At 37.9% G+C, this 19,814-nt stretch overlaps 1 protein-coding gene across 5 annotated transcripts in view; it reads right to left on the bottom strand.

Annotated features, from left to right (window-relative positions):
* ASXL2 (ASXL transcriptional regulator 2) overlaps positions 1-19,814 on the bottom strand; it is a 130,754-nt gene that overhangs the window by 72,896 nt on the left and 38,044 nt on the right. For 2 of the 5 annotated variants that reach the window (XM_036872625.1, XM_036872627.1), the window contains exons 2-3: positions 12,529-12,611; positions 12,323-12,325 (exon numbers count right to left, since the gene is read on the bottom strand). The exons of 1 other annotated variant lie outside the window; for it this stretch is intronic. In XM_036872625.1, the coding sequence (XP_036728520.1) occupies positions 12,323-12,325; positions 12,529-12,611 (86 nt within the window). Of the gene's footprint in view, positions 1-12,322; positions 12,326-12,528; positions 12,612-18,205; positions 18,222-19,814 lie in introns of those variants that run through there. 2 more of the 5 variants (XM_036872629.1, XM_036872626.1) reach the window with 2 other exon arrangements.

Genomic DNA, 19,814 nt, shown 5'->3' with positions numbered 1-19,814 from the left:
CAATTTCATGATTTAAAATTGACCAGAATTTCTGGTGCTGGTGAAGACAAAGCAGGCCCACAATAGCCAGCCAGCCTTCCTGCCTGCCCATGTCTGTCTGCCTGTCTGCCTGTATCTGTCTCTCTCTCTCTCTGGCTAGTTACAACAAAAGACTGTGGACAAAAATATAAAAAGCAACTTCCCACACACAAACTTGTACATGAATGTTCACAGTAACATAATTCATCATAGCTAAGAAGTGAAAACAACCAAATGTCCATCAATGGATGAATGGGTAAACAAAACGTGGCATATGTATACAATGGAATATTATTCCGCAATGAAGGAATGAAGTACTGATAAATGCTACCACATGAATGATCCTTCAAATCATTATAACATACGAAAGAAACCAGTCACAGAAGACCACATAGTGTATGATTTCATAACACGAAATATCCAAAATTGGCAAATCCATGGAGACAGAAAGTACGTTAGTGATTGCCTATGGCTGAGGCATGGGGAGAGTTGCAGGGGACAAAGAAGGGGAGTGGCTAATCAGTACAGGGTTTCTTTTCAGGGTGATGAAAATGTTTTGGGTGAATATACTTAAAAGACAAACAAACAAAAAACCCACTGAGCTGTACGCTTTAAAATGGTGACTTCTATGGTATGTGACTTATACGTCAATTTTTTAAAAGCAACTACTTAAAACACTGAAAATTAAGAAAGCTGGCACATTGGGAAGTCAAAACCTAACTCATATGAGAGTATATAGGATAGAATTTACCCATACCCATAGAGAAGGCTGGCCTTGCCCTTGGCTTCTAAGAGATAACTGCTAGGCCCTATGAGGGCCTTGGGCCAGCCAGATAGTAACACTGTAATTTGGAGTGGGGGCTTTGAGACATACCAATAATGTGACTTAGGGTGGGGGCTTGGGTCACATGGTATTGACTGATCACTAGAGGGGCTAGACACTGAAAACTGAATAATGCGATGGCCCTCCAATAAAAACTCTAGACATCAAGGCTCAAGTAAGCTTCCTTAGTGGCAATACTCTGTGCTTATTGTCACACACTGATGTTGACAATTAACACTGTCCTAAGTCACGGGGAGAGGATGACTGGAAGTTCTGTGTTGGGTACTAGACTTTGACTCTACCTTATGTGTCTCTTCCCTTGACGAATCTTAATCTGTATCCTTCCCAAAACCAAGTGTTTGTTTTCAGTGAGTTATACAAGTTCCTCTAGCAAATTATCAAGCCTTGAGAGTAGTCTTAGAAACCTGTGAACTATGCAGTTGGTATAATAAGTGAGGAAGGTCATGTGGACTATACCCTCTAACTTCAGTTGGCTAAACTCTCACAGAGTGAATTTTCTGGGGCTTATTTCTCACCATTTTGACTAAAAAGCAGGTCCTAGTTGAGGAGAGGTACTACTGTAGGGGACAGATAAAATTCTAAGAATTGGGGGGTGGGGGGAGGCGTGGAATTCCTGAGAGAAAAGAACAGGACAAGGGAATCCCCTAATTTACACATGAGGCCTGGGCTCACCCCTGAGCTGTGTATACTTAGGACATTCCCAATTAACACAGTAAAGCCTTTAAGAACTGAACCACTACTCACATCTCAGACTCACCCTGAGTGGCACATGCATGGAACAGATGCAGAACAGCAGAGCAAAGGCTTTGAAAACTGAACTGATTATCAAACTAAAACTTACAGAAGGTAAGAGAATAGTCTAATAGCTGGGCTACCTACTTTAAAAAAACAAAGAAATCACCATTCTCCAGAAGTTTTTAACAGAAAAACAGAACATAAAACAACATAATATTCAAAATGTCCAGAATACTACCTTAAATTTCTCAATAAGCAAAGATCCAGGAAAATGTGACAAATTCTCAAGGGAAAAGACAATCAACAGTTGCCAATCCTGAGATTACCCAGATGTTGGACTTATCAGACAAAAACTTTAAAGCATTCATTACTATATCCATGAGGTTAGGATAAATGAACTTGAAATTAATGGGAAGACAGAGGTTTTCAGCAGAGAAACAGAAACTATTAAAAAAAAAAACCCAGAAATTTTGGAATTAAAAGACATAACATCAGAAATTTGAAAAAATCTCACTGGATGGGCTCAATAGCTGAATGCAGAAGACAGAGAAAAGTGTCAGGGGATGTGACAAGAGAGCAACAGAAATGATCCAATCTGAAATACAGACAAAAAAGGTTGGAAAAAAATGAGCAGAGACTCAGGGAACTGTGGTAAAATACCCAGAGGTAATCCCGACACTGGAAGAAGAGAAAGAATGTGGTGAAGAAAAAATATCTGGAGAATGGCTGAAAACTTGCCCAATTTGGCAAAAGACATAAAGCTACAGATTCAAGAAGCTCAGTGAATGCTAAACAGATTTAAACACAAAGAAACCCACACCTAGACACATTAAAAATCAAACTGCTGAAAGCTAAGCGAAAGAAATTATCTTGAAAGCAACCCGAGAAAACCATGTACTGCTCACAGGAGAGCAATGATTCAAACAGCATGTATTTCTCATCAAAAACCATGGAGGCCAGAAGGCAGTGGAGCAACATTTTTAAAGTACTGAAAGACAAGAACTATCAATACCGAATTCTATATCCAACAAAAAATTCTTCAAAATGAAGGCCAAAAAAAAAAAAAAAGACATACTCAGATGAAGGAAAACTAAGAGAATTCATCACCAGCAGACCTGCTCTTAAAGAAATACTAAAAGGAAAGTTCTACAGGCTGAAGGGAAATGATACTAGAGGGAAATGTGGAACTTAAGGCAAGAAGGAAGAGCAAAAGAAACGGTAAACATCTGGGTAAAAATAGTCTTTCAACTATTTATGGCCTGAAAGCAAAACTAATAATAATGTCTGGTGGGTAATTCCATGTATGAGATGGAACACATATGACAACTATAACATACAGAGGATGGATAAAGGGACCTAAATGGTTGTAAGGCATCTACACTTTATTTAAGATGGTAAAATATCAATCCTAAGAATTCTGTGAAAGGTTGGATATGTATTATGATCTCTAGAACAACCACTTTAACCACATGCACACACAAAGAGAGTGACAGAAAGTCAATAAATAAAATACAGTGCAAAATACTCAGTTCAAAAGAAGGCAGTAGGGCTTCCCTGGTGGCGCAGTGGTTAAGAATCTGCCTGCCAATGCAGGGGAAACGGGTTCGAGTCCTGGTCCAGGAAGATCCCACATGCCGCGGAGCAACTAAGCCCGTGCGCCATAACTACTGAGCCTGCGCTCTAGAGCCCGGGAGCCACAACTACTGAAGCCTGCGTGCCTAGAGTCCATGCTCCACAACAAGAGAAGCCACCGCAATGAGAAGCCCGTGCACCGCAACAAAGAGTAGCCCCAGCTCGCCACAACTAGAGAAAGCCCACGCACAGCAACAATGACCCAATGCAGCCAAAAATAAATAAATAAATTTATTTTAAAAAATAAAATAAAAAAATAAAAAGACAGATAAATTAAAAGAATGGAAAAAATACATATCACACAAACACTAATCAAAAGTATTCTATTAGGAAATTCCCTGGTGGCCCAGTGGTTAGGACCCCGTGCTTTCACTGCCAAGGGCCTGGGTTCAATCCCTGGTCGGGGGAACTAAGATCCTTAATCCTGCAAGCCTCGCATCTCACCACCAAAACAAAAAAAAAGGTGTTCTATTAGTATCCAAATAAACTTCAAAACAAAGACTATTATCAGGGATAAAGAGGGTAATTACAGAATGAAAACAGGGTCAATTGACTAAGAAAACTTAATGCCCTTAATGCATATGTACTTAACAACAAATATTCAAAATACTTGAAGCAAAAACAAAAATAACAGAAAAGAGAAATAAACAAATGCACAGTTATGCTTGGAGACTTCAACACCCTGCTTTCAATGATCAATAAAACAAGTAGACAGAAAATCAGTATGGATATAGACCATCTGAACAACCCTATTAACCAAAATGACCTTACATTTACAGAACACTCTACCCCAGAAGAAAACATATACACATGCTTTTCAAGCATGTATGAAATATTTAATGCACCAAGATAGACCATAATCTGAGTCATAAAATGATTTAAAAAAAAGAGAGAGAGAGAAAAACAATAGAAAAAAAGCAGTGAAACAAAATTCTGGTCTCTTTTTTTAAAAAAAACCAATAAAATTAACAAATCTCTAGCAAGACTGACAAAGATAGGAGAGAAAATAAAAATTACCAATATCAGGAACAAAACAGGGGACTTTGCTGGCGGTTCAATCCCTGGTTGGGAACTAAGATCCCACATGCCATGTGGCACAGCCCCACCCCCCCCCAAAAAAAAACAAAAGAAAGAACAAAACAGAGATGTCACTATATATTCTGCAACCATAAAAAAGACAGTGAGGGAACAGTGCAAACAATTTTACACTCATTAATTTGACAACTTAGAAGAAATGGACAAATTCCTCAGAAACAACGAACTACCAAAACTCAACCAATAAGAAACATAATTTGCATAGTCCTATAACCATTAAAGAAGTCAAATTTGTTACTTAAAATCTCCTGAAAAAGAAACCTCCAAGTCCAGATTGTTTTCAATTGCGAATTCCACAAAACATTTCAAGAACTAACACTAATTTTATACAATATCTTCCAGAATATAGAAGAGGGAATGCTTTCCCCTTATGAACAAGCAGGCAAAGAAGTGTGTGCTCACCATTCTAACTCAGCATAATACTGGGAGTTCATAACAGCAAAATAAGAGAAGCAAATGGGATAGTGTAGAAGCACAGAGGCAACTCCAATGATATTTGGTGATAAGGACATCTCACAAGTGTTTTTACTATTATGTCTCATAATTTATGTATTTGTTACATATATTCTAAGTTTAGAATAATACAATTTTAGCTTAACCCAGAACAAAACAATAATAGGAGAGGATTTCAAGAAAAAGCAAATTCTGATTTGGAGACACTGGCTTTTGGGGCCTCATTCTATCCAAAATTATACGTTGGAATCAGATAATCTCTAAAGTCATCTCAGTTCTTAAGTTTTTTTACTTTCTCCCGTGTACAAATTTATCACTCAATTTTTTAAACCATAAGTATAAAGAACCTGAATTTTCCATTTAAAAGCATAACTATCATATTTCTTGTCTATTTTCTCTGTACTTCTATGAATAAAATAATCAAAATAGTGAAGTCCCATTTGTCTCTGGTATTGAGAGCCTACTCTTCTGATGGAAACTGATCATAAATCTTAATAAAAAATTAATCTAGGGGCTTCCCTGGTGGCGCAGTGGTTGAGAATCTGCCTGCCAATGCAGGGGACACGGGTTCGAGCCCTGGTCTGGGAAGATCCCACATGCCACGGAGCAACTGGGCCCGTGAGCCACAATTACTGAGCCTGCGCGTCTGGAGCCTGTGCTCCGCAGCAAGAGAGGCCGCGATAGTGAGAGGCCTGCGCACCGCGATGAAGAGTGGCCCCCACTTGCCGCAACTAGAGAAAGCTCTCGCACAGAAACGAAGACCCAACACAGCCATAAATAAATAAATAAATAAAATTTAAAAAAATACGTTAAAAGAAAAAAAAATTAATCTAGTAAGAGAAGTGAAGATAATATTAAAATATAAGGTGATAATTCTCCTTCAAAAAAGAAAAAAAAAAAATATTGAGAGGGGGAAGATATGTTCAACTGCAGAGGAAAAGGCCATCAGCTTTGTGGAGGTAATAACTGAGTTGATTCTAAAAGATTGTCAAGATTTTTTCATAAAGAGAGGAGGATAAATGCTGGCTTAATGTCCTGAGTAAAGATAGGAAATCTCAGATCCTATACAGGCAACAGCACTGCATCAGTTTAGCTGGGGTGCAGATGGAAAGAAATCAAGTAAACAAAAGTGGTACATGGGACCAGTCAATGACCTCAGTTATTCTATGGAAAAACTACTGAAGCCTTCTGTGCCAGTTACCGATTTATTGACTTTTAGCTCCAAATCCAACCTTCTTTGCCCTCCTCTGTGACAATGGAGTTGGATTCTATAAACATTTCTCTTTTGCCAGCTGGCTCACTGTTAAGTTTTGTCAGTATAGTGCTGGGAGAACACTGCAGAAAGAAAAAAGGGAGCCTTTTCTTTCCAGTTTTAGTGTGCTCTTGCCTGCTTGCTCTCATGGCTTGCAGCACCCAGCAATATGAGGGACACTCAATGGTGCTCACCCTTCAGCAATGTTCAGCAGAATGCCTGTGGGTGCCTTTCCAGAAAATTCTGCTGCTGCCTCAGCTGGCTCCCCAGTTGAGAACCCAGCAGGAGGCTTTCCAGCAAGTTCTTCTACTACCCAGAAGGCAGTTTTCTATGTACCACCCCCGGCTATGGCACCAGTGAACTTTGTCATCCACTGGACCAGAGCCCCACCTTCTCCAGGGAGAGCTGAATCACAACCCCTGTGGACATGGAGGGGCCTCCTTGAAAGCTATTCCTTCCTGGGGCACGCTGCCTCAGCCCTACAGGTAGCAGTTACTTCCCGTATTTGTTATTACTGTATTCTTTTGTGTTATCTTTACCTTTCAATAGTTAATTCTTGGTTACCAGTTAATAACTTCCAGTTAATAAATTAACCAGTTAACTTAATAACTTCCCTGTTCAAACCATGTAGCTTCTGTCTGCTGACTGGACCCTGAGAACTACAGAACTATAGCTCAAAGACGCAGAGATCTTTTACAAACTTAATTTTAAAAGATTAAAAAAAGAATGCCCCAAAGTCCAGAAACAGCTCCATGAAGCTGTGTGAGTATATTCGGGAGGCTAGAGTTTGAATTACCTCTGGGGTTTGTATTCATGACCGATGGGATAGTTTGTAATCACAGGAAGAAGTATGGACTCAAATCAGGAGAAAACAGGAATAAAGGGGGGTGTTGAGATAGTTTTCCTGTAAACTGTAAATATCTTAAGACATCATCAGACAAAAAAGAAACATCTTAAGTTTTTGAAAGGCTATTTTATACACTGATGGCTAATGACAGCCATTTGCTGTACAAGTTACATTGATTCAAGATAAAATAAAACCCTGAATAATTTCCCTTAGAAAGAAACTGAAGTACACAAACTGTATGAACTGGATACATCTGTCTCTCTGAACCCTTGATTTCATTTGTAGTGTCTTGAGAGGGAAACAAAAATAACTATTTCTTCAACATTTAGATTCACATAAATGTATAGCATGATCTAGACTCAATAACACATCAGCTATAATGTGAATGGGGGTTTTTCAACCAAGTAAACTCAAAAAAAATCTCTATTCAGTCAACAATATTGACTTTTTAAAAAGGAAACTGTCTAGGTAAAAACAAATGATTAAAAGCTTACAGAATTTTTTCAAAAGGTTCTAACAGTACTTCAAATTTGGAACTAGCAATTCTGTGTCGAAGAGCTCAACCCTAGGGAACTACTGCCAAGTTATCATTACTATGTAAGTTAAGAGAAAGAACAATTAGGCTATATTTCAGACATGGAAAATTGAACAAGAAAGTGAGATGTCACAACAAATTGTTTAAAAACCATTTTTAGGGGCTTCTCCCTGGTGGCGCAGTGGTTGAGAATCTGCCTGCCAATGCAGGGGACACGGGTTCGAGCCCTGGTCTGGGAAGATCCCACATACCGCGGAGCAACTAGGCCCGTGAGCCACAACTACTGAGCCTGCGCGTCTGGAGCCTGTGCTCCGCAACAAGAGAGGCCGCGATAGTGAGAGGCCTGCGCACCGCGATGAAGAGTGGCCCCCCGCCCGCCGCAACTAGAGAAAGCCCTCGCACAGAAACGAAGGCCCAACACAGCCAAAAATAAATAAATAAATTTATTAAAATTTAAAAAAAAAACCATTTTTAATTTTCTGAAATAACTATTTACTGGCAAACAGTACAGAAACTAACTTCTTTTTCTTTAGGAATGATCAAATACCGTAGTTAGAGCATCTATCTGAATTACCAATAACTGCTACAACCTACAAGTCCCAAATTCTTCTTTCTTTTAAAATCTTTCTATCTTTTCTTCCTAAGGGCTACTTCAACACTTTTCACATCTTCTTATCTGTTCTAAACAGAACTAAGCTACTTTTAGAACACTTTAAAATGTTCCTTTCACCTGAAACAAAAAAATCCATATCTTCTTTCTTCCCTATGACTCCCATGGAAAACTCTATCTTTAAAAGGAGTTCGTTTAGGTATCCAAAAAAAAAAGGAATACATGAAGTCATAAGCTATTATGAGGGGGAAAATTCAAGGACCCTTTTTTTTTCTCCCTGTTTTCTAAAATGCTGATATGCTTTATAGTTATAAAACAGTATTTAATTTAAATGTTATAATATTCTAAGAATACTGTACGTTTCTAATTAATTCATTCAAAATTCCATACTTTGGGTAAATTATTTTCAATCTTATCACCTAACTTCTTAAAGGGACTAGTACCTCAATCTTTCTCAGCCAGGAGCCAATCACTTCATTTTTAATACTTCTTTTTGTTGACTGGTTGTGGCAAAATATACATAGTAAAATGGCTAAAATGGTAACCTGTATAAGTGTACGATTTAGTGGCACTAAGTATTTACAATGCTGTGCAACCATTACCACTATCCATTTCTAGAACTTTTTCATCATCCCAGAGAGAAATTCTACCAATTAAACAATAACTCCCTATTCTCCCCTACTCTCAGCCCCTGGTAACCTCTATTCCATTTTCTGTCTCTAGGAGCTTGCCTATTCTAGGTATCTCATGTAAGTGGAGTTGTACAATATTTGTCCTTTTGTGTCTGGCTTATTTCACTCAGCATTTTTTTTTAATACATACATACATTCTCTTTCATATTTTTTTAAAATTTTTATTGGAGTACAATCGATTTACAATGTTGTATTACTTTCTACTGTACATCAAAATGAATCAGTTATACATATACTCACTTAGCATGTTTTTAAGGTTCATCTATGTAGCATGTTATAAGAATTTCATTCCTTCTTAAGGCTGAATAATATTACATTGACTGTATATACCACATTTTATTTATCCATTCATCTTCTGATGGACATTTGAGCTGCTTCCATTTTAATACATTTTAGAATAAAACAATATAGTATGGAATAATCAAAATTAAGCGAGATTCTTCAAAATGGGGGAGCAGAGGGAAAACAGCAAAGGGAAAAATAGCTGAAAAGCCTTGTACTGAGGATTAAGGAATGAAAATAAAACTGTAAAAAGGAGGACATCTTACCATCGTCGCTTCTGAGGGCCCCTAGGCCCTTGGCCTGCCTCCCCAAAGGCTCACTAAGCCAGAGGCGAAAGTGCCCCCCTCCTCTTCACCTACCACCCAAGTCCTCATGCCCTCTCAGGGCTGGGGGAGGAGGGGCTAAAGGAAAGCGGGGTTCCATGTACATATTTATCTCCCCTTCCACAGAGCCCCACAGACCTTTTGTACATTTTTACAGGGGTGCCCCTCCCAATAATCCCCCTTCCTGGTTAATTAAATCCCAAGACTGGTTAAAAAAAAGAGCACGTCTTCAATAAGCATAGTTACTTCATTCCATAATGTACCTGAAAACTCTAAATATTTTAAGACTACCATTTAAGACACATCATGCAGCAAGAGGATAAGCCAGAACTACATTTGAATCACTGATACTTCATATATTCATTAACAAGTAGGTTTGCAATGCCTGTTACGTGCCAAGCCGGGGGCGGGGGGGAGGAGGGGAGATAAATGTCACTGCCCTCATGGAGCTACTACTAGCTTAATGTAAGCTATAGAGAAGTTACATGATTTTTTTGGAAGACCAAAACGATATGTAATTTCAAATCTTAAGTGCTATAAAGAAAGAACACAGAACACTATACCAAACTAAAAACGGAAAATGTGATCTAGATTGGGAAGTCAGCCAAAGTTCTCTGGAAAATATTCAAGCTGACACCTGAAAAATACAACAGTTAACTACGTAAAGGGGTCAGCATGTACAAAGGCTGAGGTGGGAATTAGCTTCCCTACACAACTGGGAAGTGACAAAACAAAAGTGACCCCCAAAAAAGCTATGGGAATGTCGATTGCACTTCAGTTAGAGAGAAGATAATAAGCAAAAAAACTGAGAAGGAGCTTGCAGAGCAAGGAAGGAAAGTAGGAATGTTTGGTCACTTCAGGTAATGATACAGAGTTTCAAAAAGGAAGTAGTAGTCATATGTGTTAAATAATGCTGAGAGGTAACGAGAGGCAAAACTAAAAGTCCAGTGGAGGTGACAAAATGGAAGTCACTGGTGACTTTAAAAGTACTGCTTTGTGGTCACGTAACTATATCACCACAATATAGTTTAACCAAGAATAGCTTCTTGTGAGTTGTTACTAAGTGAAACCAGAAGCTATTTTTGATGACTCCACCATCTTGCTACACTTTTTTTTTTTTAAGTTCTTCTGTTTTTCCCCTTCTGTTCTTTATTTATTTAGTATTCTTTCTTATTTACTGTTCTTGCCTACTCTCTAGAAATAATAATGACAAGTTTAAAGTCAGAGCCTTACTGTGTTAGAGATGGATGATCCTGCAATTGTCATTTAGACCTAGGGCACTGATGGAGTCTGACCTCTTTACATCAGGTTTCCTGGTCTATTTTCCCAGTGTGTATTTTTAGGAATAGAAAATTTTATGAAATTTTTATGAATAGTCTAATTTTATGAAAAGAAATGAAATCTCTTGCTCATTCCTGTTCTATAAAACCCAATAGTGTTATTAAAAAAATTAGAATACGTTAGTAGAATTTGTTCCTCAGAGTAATAACCAAATGCCATAGTGCTCCCTCCTCTCTCATCATTGTGACAATCAAAAATAGCCCCCCAGGGCTTCCCTGGTGGCGCAGTGGTTGGGAATCCGCCTGCCAATGCAGGGGACATGGGTTCGAGCCCTGGTCCGGGAAGATCCCACATGCCTCAGAGCAACTGAGCTCGTGAGCCACAACTGCTGAGCCTGCGCTCTAGAGCCACAACTGCTGAAGCCCGTGCGCCTAGAGCCTGCGCACAGCAACTAGAGAAAGCCTGCTCACAGCAACGAAGACCCAACGCAGCCAAAAATAAATAAATTAAATAAATTAATTTAAAAAAAAAATAGCCCCCCAAAATCCTAAACACTTTCCCTATGGGTATTACACTATACCAGGGGTCCCCAACCTTTTTGGCACCAGGGACTAGTTTCATGGAAGACAATCTTTCCACGAACTGGGGCAGGGGGTTGGGTGGGTGGGGGATGATTTTGGGATGATTCAAGCACATTACATTTATTGTGCACTTTATTTCCATTATTACATTGTAATATATAATGAAATAATTGTACAACTCACCTTAATGCAGAATCAGTGGGAGCCCTGAGCTTGTTTTCACTTGTCACTCACTGATAGGATTTTGATATGAGTCTGCAAGCAATTGATTTATTACGGTCTCTGTGCAGTCAAACCTCTCTGCTAATGATAATCTGTATTTGCAGCCGCTCCCCAGCACTTGCATCACAGCCTCAGCTCCACCTCGGATCATCAGGCATTAGATTCGCATAAGGAGCATGCAACCTAGATCCCTCGCATGAGCAGTTCACAGCAGGGTTCGAGCTCCTATAAGAATCTAATGCTGCAGCTGATCTGACAGGAGGCAGAGCTCAGGCGGTAATGCAAGTGATGGGGAGCGGCTGTAAATACAGATGAAGCTTCACTCGCTCGCCCGCCGCTCACCTCCTGCTGTGTGGCCCGGTTTCTAATAGGCCATGGACCACTAGCGGTCTGTGGCCCGCGGGGTTGGGGACCCCTGCACTATACCACCCCCAGGTGAGAACAACTAGTAGCACTGTAACCTTTTTCTCTTAATGAAAATATCTCTAATGTAGACACCCGGATTTCTGCCTTAACATATAAAATATATTGAACATAATTTTAATATTTCTTGATGGCAGAGGGTCTTGACTATGAACAGTGACTATTATGTGCTATAGTAATATAATAAAGCTCTTAGAAATTAAAGTGTGTTTTATCTTTGGTCCTATATTAATTGACCCCAGGCTGTTTTATTTGAACATAGTAAGACTATTACTTGAAACACATACTGCTTTATGTATCTTTTCCATTTAATTCTTTTTGGCCAAGGTTATTTTTTCCTAGACTGTTTACACTTACCATTCTCCCCGAACTAGAGGACTTTTTAATTTGCTAATGATTAAGCTTATTAAATCAAAAGCCTGAACTGATAGATGAAGGCTTGAAGATGGCTCCAGGCCTTCCTAAGAATTAAAGTGCATGGGTGTAGAGATAGCTACCTTCTAAGAATTTTTTTCTAACTTACTTTTGGTTTTGTAACTGTGCTATGACTGAAAACTCCAAAGATCTGAGCTGAATAAATCATAAATTAACAAAGCAGTTATTTCTAAATAATCAATCTTCAGGACTAAAGTAGACTGCTATATACTTCCAAATATTCTAATCAAGTATTATAATTATTACTAATAATACTTAAATAACTCACCTGATTTCTTTTAGTCCTTCTCTCTGGATAACTTGAAGAATTTCTTTATGACTCATGGGTGTATTGGGATATTTTTCTAAGACCTGAGAAACAAGTATATAATAGTAAATTATTTCTTATTTTAATTTTTATTCTTATTATAATTACATATATAAATTATATTTATTATAGCTATGTATTAATTTCCTCCAGCATATACAAATCCAGAGACTTTTCATCCCTTAAATTTTCAGATAATAAGTGGAAAATTAATGAAATATAAATAGGATATTCTCTCCTTCAGTCACAAACTGTAAGTCAAATCCTGAAGCAGAAATGGATCAAAAAAGATAAGATTAATAATTCAATTATTATTAATGCATAATATGAAATTATGTTTACTTTCTGCCTCCACTCCCTCATCACATGACTACCTGTGGACTTACTGGAAGCACCTTAAAGATTATCCATCTTTACATCTCCAAACAAAGTCTAGTACATCTTGGTTGCTCAGTAATTTCTTCACCAAAACAAAAGAACAATACAGTTATAATGAAATTAAAACAGTATCCGTGTTCTGGTTCTGGTAAAGGTGATGTAATAAGCATAAATTATCCTGTTTCTCCCGAATACAACTAAAAACCTGGACAGAATGCATGGAGCAGCTATCTGAGGACTCTGAAAATGGTAGCAGTTGGTTTCAGGGAGGAAACCAAAATTAGAAGTACTACTAACCCAGCAGTGAGTTTCCTGGTTTTGTTTCCCCTAGGACCACTCAGCCTAGACTGAAAGTCAGTCCAAACTCAGAACTGCACATTAAGTGCAGACAGAAATGGCTCCAAGAGAAGTCTTCTCTTTTTTTGTCTGAAAAGCAGTAAAGGGGGGCCCTAAAAGGGAGGACGATCCTCTGAGGTTTTCTGCCCTTTCTCTCAGACCCTGCCCCCAAGCAATCCAAAGGCAGCAGCTGTGGCAGTGATGATACCAGCAGTGGCTGGACAGGGACCTAAAACTTCAAGAAAGCGGATCCCTTCCAATCCCATGAGTGTGGAGGGAATTCCCATGGTTTATATTCTTTCTCCACCATCCTGTTGCTTGGCATCAAAGGCAGATGCAGTTGTGGAAGTGTGCAGCAAAACACCAAAATGAAAACCCTAGTTATCTAGCCATAGGACAAGGAAGAAGGGTCTCTAAGAGCCAGAAAGTGTCAGGGAACTTGCAAAGAGAAAGGAGCTCAAGAAAGTGACACCATGAAGTTCTATAAACACTCCTGGCGTCACCCAAGAACTATGCCTATGTGGATCTGACCATAAACATACTATCAAGTTCCCAAATTTGCCACTCGGTGGTGTACATGCAGGACAGATGGAAACAAAGGCTTTGAAAATCAGTCATCGGAATTTTAGTGCACAGAAGGGTAGGCAGAAACTTATGACCTGAACCTAACAAAACCAAATGCCTGCTTAAAAAATCCTCCCATCCCTAAAAATAAAGTAATAACAACAACAACATTCTCCATAGCATTTAAACGAGACAGAGTATCATAACGTTAACATCAAAATGTCTAATATACGATCCAAAATTACTTGACATATGAAGAACCAGGAAAATCTCAATAACTCACAAGAGAAAAGACAACCTACACACAACAAACCCAAGATGCTACAGACTCTGGAATTTTCAGACAAAGACTTTAAGGCAGCTACTATAACCATGCTTCAAGAAGCCAGGAAGATGATTCTTGGGGGAAAAAAAAACAGTTAAGAGTCTCAGCAGAGAAGTAAGATTCATTACATTATTGTGTGTGTGCCTGTGTGGTGTATAAAGCAAATAAAAATTTAAGACTAAAAAACACAATATCCAAAGTAAACCCAAAATTCTCTGGAGGGGCTCGACTGCAGAAGAGAGATAACAGAGGAGAGAATCAGTAAACCTGAAGATAGAGCAGTAGAAACTATCCAATCTGATGAACAGAGAGAAAAATGATAGAAAAAATAAATGAACAGAGCCAATGGGACAATATCAAAAGGTCTAACATTCATGTCATCAGAGTCCCAAAAGGAGAAGATAAAGAGTAGCACGGAGAAAACATATTTAAAGAAATAGCAGCAGAAAACTTCCCAAATTTGGTGAAAGATATACACTTACAATTTCAGGAGAATCAATGAATCTCAAACAACATAAATTCAAAGAAACCTGTACCCAGATATATCATAATCAAATTACTGAAAACTAAAGAAAATTTTAAAATCTTGAAGGCAGCCAAGGAAAAACAACATTCCACTTAGGAGAAAAACAATTCCAGTGACTGTGGGTTTCTCATCAGAAACTATGGAAGGCAGAAACAGTGAAGAACATTTTTAAGTGCTGAAAGACAAGGATTGTAATTCCAAAATTCTTATCTAGCAAAAATATCTTCCAAGAATGAAGGAGAAATCAAGACATTCTTAGATTAAAGGAAAACGAAGAGTATTTGCCACTAACAGACTTCTATTTTTTTATTTTATTTATTTTAAAATTTATTTATTTATTTTTGGATGCGTTGGGTCTTCGTTGCTGCACGCGGGCTTTCTCTAGTTGCAACGAGCAGTGACTACTCTCCGTTGTGGTGCGAGGGCTTCTCATTGTAGTGGCTTCTCTTGTTGTGGGGCACGGGCTCCAGGCGCACAGGCTTCAGTAGTTGTGGCTCAGTAGTTGTGGTACACAGGCTTAGTTGCCTACGTGGCATGTGGGCTCTTCCCGGACCAAGGCTCGAACCCGTGTCTCCTGCATTGGCAGGCAGATTCTTAACCACTGCGCCACCAGGGGAGTCCTAACAGGCTTACTTTAAATTGACTTCTTATAAGTCAATTCTGGTTTCTTTCCTTTTTTTTTTTTTTTTTAAATCCAAATTTTAGGCAGAAAGTCTCTTATACCTAAATCACTTTCTATTCTTAGAACCCTTGGCAATTAATAAATGCAAGTGAAAGCTAAAATTGAACCAATTCTCAAGAATCTATACTATACTATCAAAAGAATATCAATTAGTACAGCAAGTCAAAAACAACAGATACAGGACTTGTGTAATAGAAACCACTTGAAGTCAGATATTCTAGATCAGCCAGTAAGGTATCAAAATGTGATGTCCACAACTACCATTTATAAAGAAGACACAAACAAGTGCTGATCATTCTCTCAGTTAAACGTCTCAGCAACCTTAAAAGACAAGCCTTATTACCCCCATTTAAAAAGTGGGATAACTAATGCTCAATAAGCAAATTTCCAAACATAATGCAGCAAGACAAGTGGCAGTCGGAATTCAAACTCGGGTCTATCTTGCACCCTACAGCTCACTGTGTCCTGGTCTGCATCTCTTTTTTCATTTGTTTAATCATAAAATCCAACAAATATATTTGTTTGTCATCTTCCCTGAGCTCTATGCTACATCAGATAAATGTTATTAACCTTTCCCTCCTTAGACACTGCTCTCTCCAGACTTTTTTTCCAAGATGTTTCTTCTTGGTCTTTTTCTGTGGGCATCCCTTAAATACTTTACAAGCATCATTTTGCAGCTTTTGCTTTTCACTCCAACCCTCCCTGAATAAAATCGTCCATTCCCAAGACTTCATCAATCACCTCTATTTTGATAAATGAAAAGAAGCAGCACAGTCCGTTTATAACTGCTTTTAAACATCAACCTCAGATATTCCATCTCAAACTTAACATGTCCAAAATTTAACTTACTACCTTTATCCAAATTAAGGCCCATACAGAAAACTGGACCTGTATTTACTGTCTATATACTATTATAAAATTGTGTAAAATTACTGAAAATGAAAAAAAATACACCATGGACATGGGCAGACAGCTCATAAAAGAGTTAAAACAACTGGATAAAAGACATATGAAAAAATATTTGCATACTGAAATACTTACAGATGAAATTATATGATGTTGGGGATTTGCTTCAAAATTATACAAGAGGAAATTTAGATAGGAGTTTAAGTATTGCAAGACTGGCTATAAGTTGATAATTATAGAAGCTACAAGATGGGTACAAAGATATTCAATATATTATTGTTGGCTTTTGTGTACACATTCAATATCCCATAATAAAAATTTATGGGAAAAACGATATTGAATGTCTGTCCTCACTAACAATTAAATACAAAAAAAAATCACTTTTCAATGGTTTTTTCCCCTACTGTTTGGATAGCAAAAACATGGCAATAGTAAATGAACACCATGAAATGGAAATATACACACAATCTATTGATAATATAAGAAAATATTCATTATATTACTCAATAAAGAAAAAAGTTTAAAGGCTTCTTATCTAATAATAAGATATTAACAAAACTGGTATACCTACACAATTGAATATTATATAGCTATAAATGAAAAAAGAGACTGTGCAGGGGCTGGGAACAGGGGGTCTTCTTTCAGCTTCCCTCAAATCTTGGTGTGGAATGCAGGTTCTGGACAACAGAATGTGAGGGGGAGTGATAACTTCAAAAACCCAGATTTTCAAAAGGCAGGGACACATCCCTCTTTGGCCCCTCCTCCACCCTGTTGTTTTGAAAGTGGAGGAGGTGACAAAGCCATTCTGAACCATACAGATAAGGATGCACCCTAAGAACGGTGGACTAACTACACCTCCAGACTGTTGCATGAAAGAGAAATAAACTTCCAAATCATTTAAGGAACTGTTATAGGCAGCCAAAGTTATGCCTAATATGACTCACCAATCTATTCACATGACACTTAAGTGATCGTCCTAAAGCTTAAATTACATATTCCTCTGATTTTTAAGCTCCCTGTCACTTTTTAAAAAATTAACTAAAATTAAAATAAAATCTGAATTCCCAATACAGTTTAAAAGATTCTACATGAAACTCTACATCTCGCTTTTCTCACATTACCTTCTTGCCCTTTCTCAAACATAACCAATTCATTCCTAATTCAGGGTCTCTGTACCTGCTCCCTCCTCTTGCAATGTTATTCCCCAGAAATTCATGGACTCTCTCCCTCACTTCACTTCTTCAGAGATATTCCTGACCACTCTAAAATACACTCAGACACTCACAAGCACCACCACCGCTACACACACACACACACACACACACACACATATTTTATTACTTTAGCCAGATTTTTCCCCCAGCTTTACTGACATATAACCGACAAATAACACTATGTAAGTTTAAGGTGTACAACGTGATGCTTTGATATACATATATATTGTTAAATGATTACCACATTAAGGTTGATTAACACATTCATTGCCTCACACAGGTACCCTTTTCTGTGTATGTGGTGAGAACATTTCAGATCTACTCTCTAAGCAAATTTCAAGTATATAATGCAGTATTGTTAACTATAGTCATCATGCTGTGCATCAGATCCCCAGAACATATTCATCTTATAACTGCTCATTTGTACCCTTCGACCAACATCTCCCAATTTCTCCTACCGCGCAACTCCTGGTAACCATCAATCTACACTCTGTTTCTAAGAGTTTAACTTCTTTGGATTCCATATATAAATGAGATCATGCAGTATTTGTCTCTCTCTGTCTGACTTATTTCACTTAGCAGAACGCCTTCAAGGTTCATCTAAGTTGTTGCATATGGCGCATTTTCCTCTTTTTATGGCTGAATAATATTGTTACATATATATATATAAATTTTCTTTATCCAGTCATCTGTTGTTGGACACTTACGTTTTTTCCATGTCTTGGCTACTGTGAAAAATGCTGCAATGAACCAAGGGTGCAGATATCTCTCCAAGACAGTAATTTCATTTCCTTCGGATATATCCCCAGAAGTAGGACTGCTGGATCATATGGTAGTTCTAATTTTAAGTTTTTGAGGAACCTACAAACTGTTTTCCATAATGCTGTACCAATTTACGTAACATAAAAAAAGTTCTTACGTAGAGATATACACATAAAAGATGGCCAAAAAAGAACACAAAAGACTGATATGGCTTTCAAAGAAAAACTCGAGCCCACGCCAAACATTAAAGACATATCTTCCTATAGTGCTGCCCAGATAATACATACAAAAATTTTACATCTTTCTCTTAATTCCTACATACAACTGCCTTACAGTTACAAACATCATGTAGCCATTCTATTTCATATGCCCCTCACAACAATCCAAGAAACAGCAGAGCAGGTTTAGTTATAATTTTACCAGAAAGGAAAGTAAGACTCAGGAGAATAGCATAGGGCTTCCCTGGTGGCAGTGGTTAAGAATCTGCCTGCCAATGCAGGGGACACGGGTTCGAGCCCTGGTATGGGAAGATCCCACATGCCGCGAAGCGACTAAGCCCGTGAGCCACAACTACTGAGCCTGCGCGTCTGGAGCCTGTGTTCCGCAACAAGAGAGGCTGCGACGGTGAGAGGCCTGCGCACCGCGATGAAGAGTGGCCCCCGCTCGCCACAACTGGAGAAAGCCCTTGCACAGAAACGAAGACCCAACACAGCCAAAAATAAATAAATTAACTAATTAAAAAAAAAAAAAGCCCTTTTTGCAAATCTTGCAACATTTATTATTGATATATTTCATAGCAGCATGATACTCCACTGATTGATATATATACATACATACACACATATATATACACCCGCACACATACATATACACAGTAAATCACTTAATCCATTTCCTACTGTTGCACACTTAGACTGCTTAAAGAGGCACTCTTTCCCGATGGTTACCAACACATGTTTAGAGTGAGACAGATCTTAATTTTATACCTGACTCTAAAATTTAAAGCTCTGTGACCTTAGAAAGTTAATCTCTGGGCCTTAGTTTCATCAGTAAAATCAAAACAAGAAAAATATCTATAACTCATGGAGTGGCCATGGGAGACAAAGAGAATATTTTATTTTGAGCTGTTTAGCTCAGAATTTGAGGATATATAAAATTCTCAATAAATGTGTGCTATTGTCTCCTTTTTTTTTCTTTAATTGTAACAAATGCCACTAAGTGCTTCTATTTTCAAAGTCTTCTAACAAGTGGAACTGCTGTATAAAGTTATTTTAATATATAATATTGCCAAATTGCTTTCCACCATGTGTACAGGAGTTTCACTACTGTTAACCATTAACCAACATTCATATCACTTTTTAAATCCTTGGTAATTATTTGAAAAAATATATAAAAATTTTTTAATTTTAGCTACTAATGAGGTTGAACTTGTCCTATGTTTTAGACTTTAATATTTCCTCTTTTTTGAAATAAGCTATCTGATCTAAATAAAAATCAGATTAAAAAATAAAATTATAAAATTTAATAGCTACATCACACACACAAAAAATCAGA

Source organism: Balaenoptera musculus, chromosome 13 (genome assembly GCF_009873245.2).
Source record: "Balaenoptera musculus isolate JJ_BM4_2016_0621 chromosome 13, mBalMus1.pri.v3, whole genome shotgun sequence".
Taxonomy (NCBI): domain Eukaryota; kingdom Metazoa; phylum Chordata; class Mammalia; order Artiodactyla; family Balaenopteridae; genus Balaenoptera; species Balaenoptera musculus.
This window is presented reverse-complemented; position numbering and strand designations above follow the sequence as displayed.